General features: G+C 43.1%; 1 protein-coding gene across 1 annotated transcript in view; it reads right to left on the reverse strand.

Moving 5' to 3' along the window:
• LOC116040897 (potassium voltage-gated channel subfamily H member 7-like) overlaps positions 1-14,790 on the reverse strand; it is a 107,272-nt gene that overhangs the window by 52,744 nt on the left and 39,738 nt on the right. The window contains exons 3-4 of the mRNA XM_036005175.1: positions 12,850-13,273; positions 440-564 (exon numbers count right to left, since the gene is read on the reverse strand). Of these exons, the coding sequence (XP_035861068.1) occupies positions 440-564; positions 12,850-13,273 (549 nt within the window). The remainder of the gene's footprint in view (positions 1-439; positions 565-12,849; positions 13,274-14,790) is intronic.

A 14,790-nucleotide genomic window follows, 5' to 3' on the forward strand; every position in this document is an offset into this window, starting at 1 on the left:
TGCCAAAGCTGTGTTGATAAACTGGTAATACGGTAACATAGTTCATCAATAGGTAAGTATTATGCTTTTTTATGGTAGAGTCAGTACTAGTGAGCAGAAGTTCTGACTTTCTATCATTATACACTTGACTTATTAATTGGCTTGTGTACTGCATTTGGTATATATATTTTTGGTATAGGTAACATTTTCATTAATGTGGATACAGTATACTGTATTTTAAATGAGCTACCTTTGATGAGTCTTTATTAGTTATTTAGTAATTTCACTTCTTTTGAAGGAAAAAAAAACAGTACTTCTATTGAGGAAGGTGTTTTGATGCTAAGTTTGGATTTTGTAGTATTTGTTTGAGCTTATTGGGACAATTTCAGACAGAGTTATTAACATGTGTGATGCATACAGGAGGGGGATTGAACGGGATTAAAGGCAGTGTTGTTCTTACCATTACAGCTGTTTCTCAGCTGCCGTGTCTTTTCCCAGTAACTCTGCCCACTCTTGATAGCATCCACTGAGGAGGAATGTTTTAATGTCCCACGGATGCCATCTAACCTGCTGGAAGGATGCTTGCTGTGGAAAGAAAACACAACCTGGTCTCACGCCAGTTCGTAAATAGTCACGTTATTTTGATTTAATGATTTGTGTACAGGTCACGATTTTCTCGTTTATTTTGTGTACAGGTCACGATTTCCGAACGTTACCATTTCACAAACTGCCATGACACTGGGCTGCTCTGGGGGACGCAACAACGGGGACAACAACAGGACGGACCGCCACACGTGGCCACAACGGGGAAATTAAACGCAACACGCCGGCGACAACAACAGGACAGACCGCCACACGTGGCCACAACGGGGAAATTAAACGTCACACGCTGGCGACAACAACGGGACCGCCACACGGGGATGCGATCCCCGGGCGCAGGGACACAATCCGTGGTCTCTGTGGCACGCGACAACAGGGACATGAAACGCCACAACAACGGGACGGTTGAGGTTAGGAAAAGATGAACTGGGAAAGGTACCGTCACACGCAGGACACGCCGACAACAATGGGATGGTTGTGGTTAGGAAGAGAATAACGCGGAAAGGAACTGCAACACTTTCAGGGTGAAAGTCCTGTATTGTTTGACCCATCCACCACCCCGACCAGCCTCCCTACGTGGATTTTCTGCTTTTCATACTACTCCCTACCGTTGTCGTGCTGTGATTACGAAACATGCTTCCCATTTAAATACATTAAATTAAAATTCGTAATCACCACACGAAAAAAACGACATAATCGTGTCCTGTTCACGAATCAATAGATTCAATAACGTAACCATTTCTCGAACTGCCATGCGACTGGGCAGGAAAGGACAGTCATCTTCCTTTCTCCTCTCTCCTAGACAGAATGTACATTTGTGAGCAAGGCGACAGACCTCGGTACTTTTTGACACTAAAAGGAGATCCAGCCCACAAAGCTGTACTTAAAACATCCGTTAGTGACCCACCTGATTTTGGTTGAGATCTTGTGCACCTAGTGCAAGAACTCCCTCAGATCCTCGCAACAACAGCAAGAGGAGGGAGTTGGTTGTGATTCCTATCACCGTTTAAAGACTAACGCAGTTGACTATGCTGAGATCAGGCTTTATTAATTTGAAAGGTGGATATATCGAGCCACTGTCATGAGTGAAAGGGGAAAAAACATGGACAGGGGGGTTTTGCCCTCCAAAGACCGTTACTGTGATTTGGTCAAAAATCTGAATAGAAAAAGGTGACAGGAGCTGCGGTCGAAAAGTAAAAAAAAAAACTCAAAAAATGACCTCCTATAAGGATATAGGAGGTCATTTTTTGAGTTTTTTTTTTAAAGGATTATTAACCACTTTTTCTTCACCCCGATGGTAAAAGTCATGAGGTTAAGGAAAGGTGTGATGGAGAATTCAAAAGGAATTAGGAAAAGAGAACCGTGGTGCTAGGAGAATTCGACTGCCCTTACACTCGGCTGTGTAATCATGTGACGCCGGATGTCATTGACGTGTATGCAAGATAAGCAAAACGTGCAAGGCCTATGAGCCTACTATATGTTATGATGAAAGAAATTACTACTACTACTAATAAAAATAATAATACATTTTATATGTAACGCACTTTATATTTAAGCAAATGTCAAAGTGCTACATAGAAATGCTAAGGAGAAAAAAGTATTAAAACTAAAAGAAACAACAAGGACAAGGAAAGGGGTAAGAAATAATGAGAACAATATTCTCTAAACTGTGAACACAGCGGAGCTGTCCACTGCTGCTGTGCGCATTTACACACGAGAACAGCAGTCAGCAGCGTAACTCCATTGATTATTTCAGAAGCTAAAAGTGAAGTTATGTTTTCTCTGTCAAGTTTATAACTACAGTTTTTAATTTTGCTGTTTAAATGTCCCACGATATCAGCTACAGTGGCATTACTGCACACATGGAAACATTTACAGTTACTGAAAGCAGCCTCTCTCATCATTACAGTAAAAGAAAGTAAAAGAAAACACATTTCCTATCACTGAGACAATTCGAACGGCTCTTATCATGGCCGGCACTTAACTATTACCGGGTCATTTCACTCCGTTAGGAACCTTCCTAAGCAAATGTGACTATTCGACCGTAGCCAGGGTTACAAAAGACAATGGTGGGGGGATAAAGTTCTCTGGAGAAAAAAAGTTAAACTCCACCCTGTCAGTCACTCTCTCATTTCTTGCTGCTGTCCCCTGTGGAGCTTTCACAGTTCTCCACAGGTATGAATAGCTCAACCTGCAGCCTCGACCCCATCCCATCAGCTTTCATCAAGACCTGTCTACCATCAATGGCCCCTGCTCACCACTACAATCTTCAATTCCTCTCTCACTTCCAGATCAGTCTCCACACCACTCAAACTTGCAGCTGTTACCCCCATCCTCAAGAAACCTGGTCTCAACCCGGACATCATGTCCAACTTCCGACCCATCTCCAACCTCCCCTTCCTATCTAAAATTCTGAAACGTGTTGTCGCTGCTCAAATTAAAACCCACCTCACTTCCAATAACCTGTTTGAAATATTTCAATCTGGATTCTGCTCACAACACAGCACTGAAACAACCCTCCTCAAAGTCACCAATGACCTCCTGTGACTCTGGCCACTTCACCATTCTCATTATGCTCGACCTCACTGCAGCCTTCGACACCATGAACCACTCCATCCTCCTGTCCTGACTGGAAAGCTACTGCAACATCACTGGCACGCACTCTCCTGGCTCATTCCTATCTCACCAACAACAGTTCATCTGCACCTCCTCCGTTGCTCCTCTATCACAAGGCGTCCCCCAAGGATCGTTGCTTAGTCCTCTCCTTTTCGTCCTTTACATCCTGCCACTCAGAAATATTATTCACAAACATGGTCTCCACTTTCACTGCTACGCTGATGATGTCCAGATCTACATTTTCACCAAATCCATCACCACAAGCTACATCCTCCACCCTGACCAACTGTCTCACTGATATTTAAACCTGGATACAAACCAACTTCCTCCAACTCAACTACAATAAATCTGACTTGATTATCATCGGCCCAAAATCCCTCACAAAGAACAAAGAAAACCCATAACTTCGGTCTCTCTGTCAACAACTCCACCCTGTCGCCATCCCCACACATCCGTAACCTTGGAGTCTTCAACAGCAGCCTCACTTTTGAAAACCACATCAACCAAATAACCAGAACTGCCTTCTTCCACCTAAAAAACATCACTCACCTTCTCTGCTGCCAAAACTTTGATTCACGCCTTCATCACTTCCAGAATTGACTACTGCTCCCGTCCTCCAGAACCTCCACTGACTCCCTGTTCCCCAACGCATCCAGTTTAAAGTCCTCCTCCTCACCCACATAGTCCTCCATAACCAGGCTACTTCCTATCTCACAGACCTGCTCCACCACAGCACAGAGTGCATTTGACTTCTGAGGAGACTTACTGCAAGACAGCTACAGAGGGGAGAACAAGTATTTGATACACTGCTGATTTTGCAGGTTTCCCCACTTACAAAGCATGTAAAAGTCTGTAATTTTTATCATAGGTACTCTTCAACTGAGTGACGGAATCTAAAACAAAAATCCAGAAAATCACATTGTATGATTTTTAAGTAATTCATTTGCATTTTATTGCATGACATAAGTATTTGATACATCAGAAAAGCAGAACTTAATATTTGGTACAGAAACCTTTGTTTGCAATTACAGAGATCATCCGTTTCCTGTAGTTCTTGACCAGGTTTGCACACACTGCAGCAGGGATTTTGGCCCACTCCTCCATACAGACCTTCTCCAGATCCTTCAGGTTTCGGGGCTGTCGCTGGGAAATACGGACTTTCAGCTCCCACTAAAGATTTTCTATTGGGTTCAGGTCTGGAGACTGGCTAGGCCACTCCAGGACCTTGAGATGCTCCTTACGGAGCCACTCCTTAGTTGCCCTGGCTGTGTGTTTCGGGTCGTTGTCATGCTGGAAGACCCAGCCATGACCCATCTTCAATGCTCTTACTGAGGGAAGGAGGTTGTTGGCCAAGATCTTGCGATACATGGCCCCATCCATCCTCCCCTCAATACGGTGCAGTCGTCCTGTCCCCTTTGCAGAAAAGCATCCCCAAAGAATGATGTTTCCACCTCCATGCTTCACAGTTGGGATGGTGTTCTTGGGGTTGTACTCATCCTTCTATTTTTCCTCTATGTTTGTTTCATCAGACCACATGACCTTCTCCCATTCCTCCTCTGGATCATCCAGATGGTCATTGGCAAACTTCAGACGGGCCTGGACATGCGCTGGCTTGAGCAGGGGGACCTTGCGTGCGCTGCAGGATTTTAATCCATGCCGGTGTAGTGTGTTACTAACGGTTTTCTTTGAGACTGTGGTCCCAGCTCTCTTCAGGTCATTGACCAGGTCCTGCCGTGTAGTTCTGGGCTGATCCCTCACCTTCCTCATGATCATTGATGCCCCACGAGGTGAGATCTTGCATGGAGCCCCAGACCGAGGGAGATTGACCATCATCTTGAACTTCTTCCATTTTCTAATAATTGCGCCAACAGTTTTTTTCTTCTCACCAAGCTGCTTGCCTATTGTCCTATAGCCCATCCCAGCCTTGTGCAGTTCTAAAATTGTATCCCTGATGTCCTTACACAGCTCTCTGGTCTTGGCCATTGTGGAGAGGTTGGAGTCTGTTTGAGTGTGTGGACAGGTGTCTTTTATACAGGTAACAAGTTCAAACAGGTGCAGTTAATACAGGTAATGAGTGGAGAACAGGAGGGCTTCTTAAAGAAAAACTAACAGGTCTGTGGGAGCCGGAATTCTTACCGGTTGGTAGGTGATCAAATACTTATGTCATGCAATAAAATGCAAATTAATTATTTAAAAATCATACACTGTGATTTTCTGGATTTCCATCTCTCACAGTTGAAGTGTACCTATGATAGAAATTACAGACCTCTACATGCTTTGTAAGTAGGAAAACCTGCAAAATCGGCAGTGTATCAAATACTTGTTCTCCCCACTGTAGATATTAAGATAAGTACTTACTTTATTAGGCTTCTCTGCCCACTGTCATTGGATCTGCTGCCTTAAGGTTAAATTGACTGCGTTCTGCTGATTTTGCTCATCCTGCTGCCTTTTGCTGTTTGCTACTTGGTTTTGCTGCTCTTGTTGCTTGCCTCTTGTCTTTGTTGCTTTTACTGTGGGTTCTGCTGCTTCTTCTGTGTCTGCAGTCTGTTTGGCTGGATTTACTGTGACTGAAACTGTTTAGGGTAATCAGACTAGCTTAGTGTGAAGTGTGGAGTTGGGGAGTGGTGCTTAACGACTGTCCAGGTGCTTTGTTGAGTGATTAGCTAGGGTGGCGCCTCCTCATCTGTAGCCAACACCAATCACCTACTTGTATTTAATATTGCCATTTGTGTGAAGTGGCAGCTTCAGCGCCAGTCTCATCGAACGAAGACTCGATGGACAAAGACAAAGGAGTGTACGCAGGAGTCTTTGTGGGAGGCTAAGTGGGAAGTTAAGTGGGCTTGATAGCTTCTTGATATCTGATATCTTCCTTGCACTGCTCGGTGTCATTATCTGGAAATGTGCTGCTGTATCCTATCGGAGATACTACAAATCTTGCATAAGTTCGCAACATTTTTGCAACCCGACCTCTCTTACCTACCCCACCCGCTCCACACAAACTCAACACCTTGTCACAGGTGGCCTGTGGAACTGCCAGCCTGCCACTCGCAAGACTGAGTTCATCTCTGGCTTTGCCAGCCAGCAATCCCTTGACTTCCTTGCTCTCACTGAGACCTGGATTACACCAACCAACACATCCACCCCTGCTGCTCTCTCTTCCGCCTACTCTTTCACCCATACACCCAGACCCACTGGTAGAGGCGGGGGTACAGGCCTACTGCCATAGTTCACTCCACTGTCTTTTGAACTTCTGCCCACCAGGTCCTCTGGGAGAGTTTTTGGAGGAGCTGGATGTCCTTTCAAACATCCCTGAAACTGGCCCTCAGCTGGTAATTCTGGGCGACTTCAACATCCAGACAGAGAAGTCAACTGACTTCTTACATCTTCTCTCTTCTTTTGCACTCTCACTCTTGCCTTCCCCACCCACTCACAAAGCTGGCAACCACCTAGATCTCATATTTACCATAAACTGCTCTACATCCTACCTCACTCCACTCCATACCTCAGACCATTTCTTCATCTCTTACTCGCTCCCACTCTCCCAAGCTCACAACCATATCTCAAGAGACACTATACCAGTCCGCCGCAACATTCGTTCTCTCTCCATCTTCTCTGGCATTATCTACTTTATCAACTCTCCCTCCATCTGACTCTTTCTCACTCATGCCTCCCAATGCCACCACAGACACTCTCCTCTCTACTGTATCCTCCTCTCTTGACTCTCTTTGTCCTCTTACTTCACGGCAGTCCTCCCCAGCTCCGTGGTTGTCTGACTCAGTGCGTGCTAAAAGATCGACTATACAGGCAGCGGAAAGGAAATGGCGGAAATCTAAACACCTATCAGTCTCTTCTTTCCTGCCTCTATTTCTACAGCTAAAAGCTCTTTTCATCAAACCAAAATTGAATCCTCTTTCTCAAACTCTTCAAAAAACGTTTGTCCATCTTCTCTAACCTCCTAGACTCCCCCAGTCCACCTCCTGCCTCCTACAAACCCACTTTGTCATCTACTTTGTAAAAAAGATAGATGACATACCCTCTTCATTCTCAACCACACTTCCTGAAATCATCTTTCCATCCATCACATCCAGTACGCTTTCCTCTATCACCCTTCTATCTCCAAATCATATTCTTACTTTAATTACCTCCGCCCGCCCAACTACCTGCCCCCTTGATCCTATCCCTTCTCACCTTCTCCAGTCTATTGCTCCTGACCTTCTTCCTTTCCTCACCCATCTCATCAACATCTCCTTGTCAACTGGCTGTTTCCCCGATGCCCTCAAAGAGGCAAGAGTGACCCCACTACTCAAAAAATCAACACTTGACTCGTCTGAGGTAAATAACTACAGACCCGTCTCCCTTCTTCCATTTCTATCCAAAACTCTTGAGCGTGCCATTTATAATCAACTCTATACTTATCTCCACCAGAACAATCTTCTTGATCCCCTCCAGTCTGGCTTTAAGGCTGGCCACTCAACAGAAACTGCCCTCCTTGCTGTCACTGAGCAGCTTCACATTGCTAGAGCAACCTCTCTCTCTTCCGTCCTCATCCTTCTGGACCTTTCTGCTGCCTTTGACACAGTGAACCACTAGATCCTCATTTCAACACTCCATGATCTGGGTGTCTCAGGCTCTGCGCTCTCTTTGCTCACATCTTACCTGGCAGACCGAACCTACCGGGTAACTCGGAGAGGATCTATCTCAGAACCTTGCCCACTCAAAACTGGGGTTCCTCAGGGATCAGTCCTGGGTCCCCGCCTCTTTTCTCTGTACACCAACTCTCTCTGGTCTGTCATTCACTCGCACAGCTTTTGTTATCACAGCTACGCAGTTGACACCCAACTAATTCTCTCTGTTCCGTCTGAAACGCAAGTAGCAGCACGTATCTTGGCCTGTCTGACTGACATTTCTTCTTGATGTCCATACACCATCTGAAACTCAACCTTGACAAGACTGAGCTCCTTTTCCTTCCAGGGAAGGGTTCTCCTACCCAGGACCTGACTATAACAATTGACAATTCTGTGGTAGTCCCCACCCAGACTGCTAGAAACCTGGGTGTGACACTTGATGACCAACTCTCCTTCACTGCCAACATTGCTGCAACTATCCGATTGTGTAAATACATGCTGCATAACATCTAACGCAGAAGGCGGCTCAGGTTCTGGTTCAGGCTCTAGTCATCTCACATCTAGACTAAGGCAACTCCCTCCTGGCTGGCCTGCCTGCATGTGCCATCCGGCCCCTGCAGCTCATTCAGAACGCAGCAGCTCGACTTGTCTTCAACTTTCCCAAGTTCTCTCACACTACACCGCTCCGCCACTCTCTTCACTGGTTATCAATTGCTGCCTGCATCCGCTTCAAGACAATGGTACTTGCATACACGGCCAAGAACGGATCAGCCCTATGTAATGTAATGTAACAAACCCCTCTGCAACCTCCGCTCCTCTGGCGCAAACCTTGTCTCCTCACCACTCAGGACCATGCATCGTACCTGGATTGACAGAGCTTTCACCATTGCAGCCCCTTCCCTCTGGAACTCCCTACCCATACACATCCGTGACTGAACTGACCTGGACACGTTCAAAACACTCATCAAAACACATCTCTTCAGATTAGCCTTCCACCTACAATAGTCTTACATATTCTTCACTGATAGTTACTGGTTTTATTGTTTGAATTGCTTTTAATATGCTTGTTTTATGTGTTGGTTTTATTGCTTCATCTGTTTTTAATGTTCTAAATGTACTGGTTTTACTGTAAAGTGTCTTTGAGTACCATGTCAAGCACAATATAAATAAAATGTATTATTATTATTATTATTATAAATGTGCAATATATGGTATGGGAGTTATAGGGCAAAACACATTTTCTTGCTATAGCGCCAACTAGTGTGCCTGAGGTCCTGGCAGGGTCCTGAAATAGTCCTGAAATTTTTTTAATTGATTCCGTAGATGCATGCAGGTCATTGATGAAGATGTTTTAGGTAATTTATCTTTAGTAGTTAGTTCATGTGTCTATTTGTCCGTCTTTTACAATATAATTTATTTTTGTTTCCAAAAACGGGATGCATTTCATCATTGTTGTTTCTTAAATGTTACTTTTTATTTAGCTTTAGTCTTGTTTCCATCATGACAAAAAATTGTCAATTCATATTTTTTTGCAGTGTTGACAAAATGACCACTGCTGTACAGTACCTGCTCAGCAGCAAACAGCAGACAGGCACAGTCAGAGACTAGCTGGGGAACATAGTGGAGCATTTAGTAGCTAAAGGGACAGATGTTTCCCTCAGGAAAAAACAAATCTTACAGAGGGAATATTGGACTGACATTTATCAGGTGGGCACAAACAGGACTCCAAATGAATGACCATGTGTAAATGGGGCAGATTGTTGTAAAACAGTATTTAAACATTTATGAAATGGTTCATGAACACTTTATTTGTTGACAACTGTAACTCTTTCTGTGGGCAGCCATAAGTGGAGGCTGCTGTATGTAAGGGTTAATGCCCGACGAGGTGTCCATTGTCTGGTATTAATTGACGATGGTGAGGCATGAACCATCTAGTTCATTAATATCTGTCAATGGACACTTCGAAGGCACTTACCAAATATGTATTTTTTTAAACCATTAAACAATTGAAATCTAAAGTTTTTCTAAACAATAACTCTGTTTCCCTGGTTATGCCTGAAGATTTGACTAATACCTGGAATAATCATTACCATCCCATAAGTTTCTTATGCAATGCAAACGTTGTTCCCTGCTCCAGGAAATAGGAAGGACCGTAGATAAGAGCAAGATGGCTGAGACGGGCACACACGCATGCAGTCTGGCAGATTCTGCGTGTTGTTTGTGCTGTTTGTCCAAACCAACTAAACCATCTAAGCTTACGATACTATATGCTGTGACTCTGCTCCTGCTGTCCATACAACATTGATTCCATAAAGAAAACACCTATGTTCTCAACTCTGTCTGGAGAAGTCAACACTGGTCCTGGCTTGACAGTCGAGGAGGCTAACACGGTGCCAGTGCAGACGGTCAAAATCCCCAGCGGTGGTGAGTCTTCAAAATTCCCATCAGTTTGTCACCGCACTATTCACTATATCCAACAGACCTAGGACTCCCATAATGAAAAAACACCAAGCTACAAAGTTATTTCAAACGCTCAATCAAGCTAAAACTGTATGGGACCCTGGATGTAAAGTAAAAGGGCTGTTTGGCGGACACTTAAACATCTGGAGTATGACGTCCAAACGCGAACAACTGGAACATTTACTCAGAAATTCCAATATTGATTTCCTTGGTCTGACTGAGATTTGGATAACTTGTTCTTCTCCTGAGTCTTTAGTTACCATGCCAGGATACGATACTTTTAGGAAAGGGAGGGGAGGGGGAGTTTTATTATATGTGAAAAGCACTATTAAATGCAAACAAATTGAATGGCCCAGGGGAACTGATATTGAATGTGTTGGTGTTAATATTTCACTGTCTGCTGAAATGTCATTTACCCAGATTCGTATGTATAGAAAACCTTCAGCAAAGTTAGATTTCTATGATCAGTTAAAAGCGGTCCTCAATAACTGTGACTTCAACAAAGAGGTTATCATAATGGGTGATTTTAACATAAACTGGAATGATAAAAGTGGAAGAAGAAACTTAAAGAACATTACAGACTAATATAATCCCACACAGTTAATTGAACAACCCACTAGAATAACTCATCGATCAGAAACCAGAATAGATTTATTGTTCACAAACACACCTGAAAGAGTCACTAAGACACACAATCTTATGATTGGCTTGTTGGATCACAATATAATCTTATTTACCAGAAAGTTAGCAAAACAACGCTTTCATCCTTCAGCAAAACCCACATGTAATTATGAAACAGTCCCAATTGGTCAACAGCAGAACCTTGGGGTAGCTTTAGGAGAGGTGGAATAGGATAAAGTCCTCTTTACAGATGACACAGAGAGTGACAGTAACCAATTCACTTAAAAAATCAAGGAATCTATGAGGCCCTTTCTAAAAAGGCGGAGCCAACCGAAATTAAGGACGGACACACTGCCCTGGCTAAATGAAGAATGTAGAAAACTTATGAAGGATAGAGACCAGCTACTGAAACGATCTATAAAATCAGGCCTCACGACAGACCGACAAAAATTTACTTCAATGAGAAACAAAGTAATAAAGACAATAAGGCAAGCTAAAGCCAACTACTTCATCAAGATTATTGAGGAGGCTAAAGGGAACGGGAAAAAAATCTGGCAAAACATTAACAAACTGACTGGTAGAAAACAGAATCACAATAATAAACAATTAAAACTGAGAATTAAACACCATAGCTACAGAATTAAATGCCTTCTTTATAAATTCTGTCAATGAAATTACCCAACTTTTCAAACCACCTGACTACACCCCTTGCAGTGTAAATCATACACAACCGGGTTTTTTCATAGACCAGATAACAGAAACAGAAGTGCAAACATCATAAGGACACTGAAAGACTCCAAGGCTAAGGACATCTATGGGCTTGACAACAACTTCATGAAAAGGCACAAGGAGTCTCTCTTATACCCGATCACGCATCTGATCAACCTGTCCTTCAGACATTCAATTGTGCCGTCAGCTTGGAAGGTGGCCATGGTCAGTCCCATTTAGTGTTAGTGTTTGTCTTGCCTCTCAGACTATGAGGGTGTTGCATGCTTGTTTTTATGTTTTTCTTTTTGTGTATCTGCCTACGGACAATAGATGAAAATTAACTATGGTGCTAACTCTAGCATATTTACATTGTGTACTTGTACTGATGTCCATTAACATGCACTGTCCCTATCTAAATAAACAATAAAAAAGATACAACTTGCCACCAATGGGAGATATTTATATAGTGCGCTCAGCTCGTAGAACCCTTCAGCTCAGACAGCTCCGAGCCAGGAAGCTAACGCTATGCTAGCAAGATTCAAAGTCATTAACACTGTGTACAGTTGGCAATGAGTAAATATAATTTGACAGTATGTTTAAAAACAAGACCAACAAGCTATCCAGCCATGTCATTGTCCCCAAAACAATATAACGACTTTTTCGAACAATTTTATCTGCGATGTGTAACGTTACTGTCGGCCGCAGCCTGGAATAGCGACCTGAATAGTGAACAGGATGTGAGATAACTTTATTCGCTGTGAAACCAAGTACAGTAAGTTCAGAGGGGCAGTGTACCTTACTTCCTGCAGCTTGTGTGTTAGTGCCATCCTGTGGTGTTCAGAGGACGAGGCTCTGAAGCTGCACACAGTGTTGGAAATAACAGATTCACATTTCCTTTTTCTTTTAATGTAGCGCATTCATTTAGAACAGTAAACATATAGTTTCACCGGAACTCCTTTAGTAGGTGTCCTATAACACTTTTTTATGGACACCCTGCAGCCAATCAGAATCAAGTATTCTCCCAGACCATGGTATAAAATCAGATAATGTATGTAGTACAACACATTTTAGTAATACATGTCTTCATAGGAGAAGTTATGACTATTGACATCCACTAGATTATATTGTGTTATAAACCAGTTATTGAATGTTTATACACTGCTTATAAAACCGTAAAGGATTACCAGCTTATCAAAAGTTAATAGAATCACAAAAATAGAAAATGAAAAGATTGACTTACTTTGGTGGAGCCTTTGAGGAGGCAAGTGGCAGGGCCAGTGTTGGGGGTGCTGAGGCTGGAGCTGGGGGCACACTCCCTCCTTCTCCTGCACTTGTATCCACCAGCAGCCCACAATTATATCCTCCTCTTCTCTTTCTGTCTCCCTCGCTCCTTCGCCTGGCTGCCAGAGAGCTGCCCCTCTCTCCTCCTCTTCGCCCCACTCTCATCCCTTCCTCCTCGTCCTCTTTGTCCCACAGCAGTAGTCCAGCTCCCGTCTCCTCCAGCTGCTGTCTCTCAGGAGGGGACAGCAGTTTGTCCAGGGCCACAGACTCGTGTCCAAGGAGAGGGAAGTCAGCATGAGGAGCCCCTAGCTCTGTGTCCTGGGACAGGACCCCCGTCCCGGGGCTGAGGGAGCGCAGGAGGAGGCGCAGACGCTGCCGCCCAGCTGGATGGAGAAAATCGGCTTAGAAATATGCACCACTATAGCACAATATAAATGGAAAAAATTTTAAAACCTTAATTATTTCATTGCATACTGATATACATTTTAAAGTACTTTTAGAGCCTCTGAACCCCCCACACATGTGATTTCAGTTATTCTGGCTGATTAGACCTTTGCTTAGGTTGAAGTTGGGCTGGAGCTTGGATGGGAATTTATTAAGTCACAAATATTTTCTACCAATAACAACGATAAAAATGTCATTTGTCCCACCCTATCAAGTGCAACAAAGCTAACAAGAGACTCAAGAAGCTAAGATAAAGATAAGATATGATAAGCCTTTATTCTGTTGTGGTTTGCATATTTTTGTTGCTGTTCCCTGTTTTGTATATGTATTGGTGTGATTGGGTATTTTTTAGGGCTGTCAGCATTAACGCGTTAATCGCGATGGGATTAAGGGTCGAGCATAATGCGTTCATTTTTTTTAATCGCATGCCACCATTTATTAATTTATTTTCACTTCACTTGGCTTTGCGTCGTGCCTAACAGGCTACTATTTTGCTGTACTTCCTCGTAAAACATTCTGCTGCTGCAGGAATAGCAACGCGGATTTCGGTGCCTCATTCCGGTGCCACTGATATGCCTGCACTTCTCTCTGATGCTCTGAAACAGACGTTACAGGCAACAGAAACATCGCTGCACATGACGCTAGTTAACACTACACTAGACAGCAGCTAATTTTAGCCTACTGCTAGCTACTTGACACTATACTCTACAGCAGCTAACGTTAGCCTACCGCTAGCTAGTTAACACTATACTCGACAGCAGCTAACGTTAGCCTACCGCTAGCTAGTAGCTGGATTAAACACGGTTACAATGCTGACAGCTAACGCTAAACGGTGTAAAGTGTGACTGTATTTCACTGTAGAGGATTCAACACTGGGATGTAACAATCTGCAGCTGCTGTTGTCAGAAAAACACAGACGGTGCGTTTAATGAAACTGCCTCGAAAAAGTACAGCCTCGTGGTGCATTCAAAGTTGTTGTTAAATTCAAATGTGTGACTAGATTAAATATTTTATTTTAAATATAAATATAAACAAATACAAATCTTAAAATCAAGTTCATAAAGTCACTTTCTTTGCATTCATTTGATTCCCAATCAAGATCCACTGGTAAGAATGGCTTTCCATTGTTAATATGTACTTAAAAACAGTTCTGAAATGCAAAATAATAAAATTTTAATCATGTGATAAAACATGCGATTAATCGTGATTAACTATAGAAATTCAACGATTAATCGCGATTAAGAAAATTTAATCATTTGACAGCCCTAGTATTTTTCTGTTCTGTTTTCACTGTGTATTATTCTGAATAGTGTATATTTCTGTTTCCTGTTTTATTTTGATAGTCTGTTTTCTGTCTTGTCTTGTCTAGTTTTGCTTCCTGTGTTTTCCCGCCTTGTCTGATTGTCCTGATGTGTTTCACCTGCTGTATCACTTGTCCCTTATTTCCTCATTACCT

This window comes from Sander lucioperca, chromosome 9 (assembly GCF_008315115.2).
Source record: "Sander lucioperca isolate FBNREF2018 chromosome 9, SLUC_FBN_1.2, whole genome shotgun sequence".
NCBI classification, from domain to species: Eukaryota; Metazoa; Chordata; class Actinopteri; order Perciformes; family Percidae; genus Sander; species Sander lucioperca.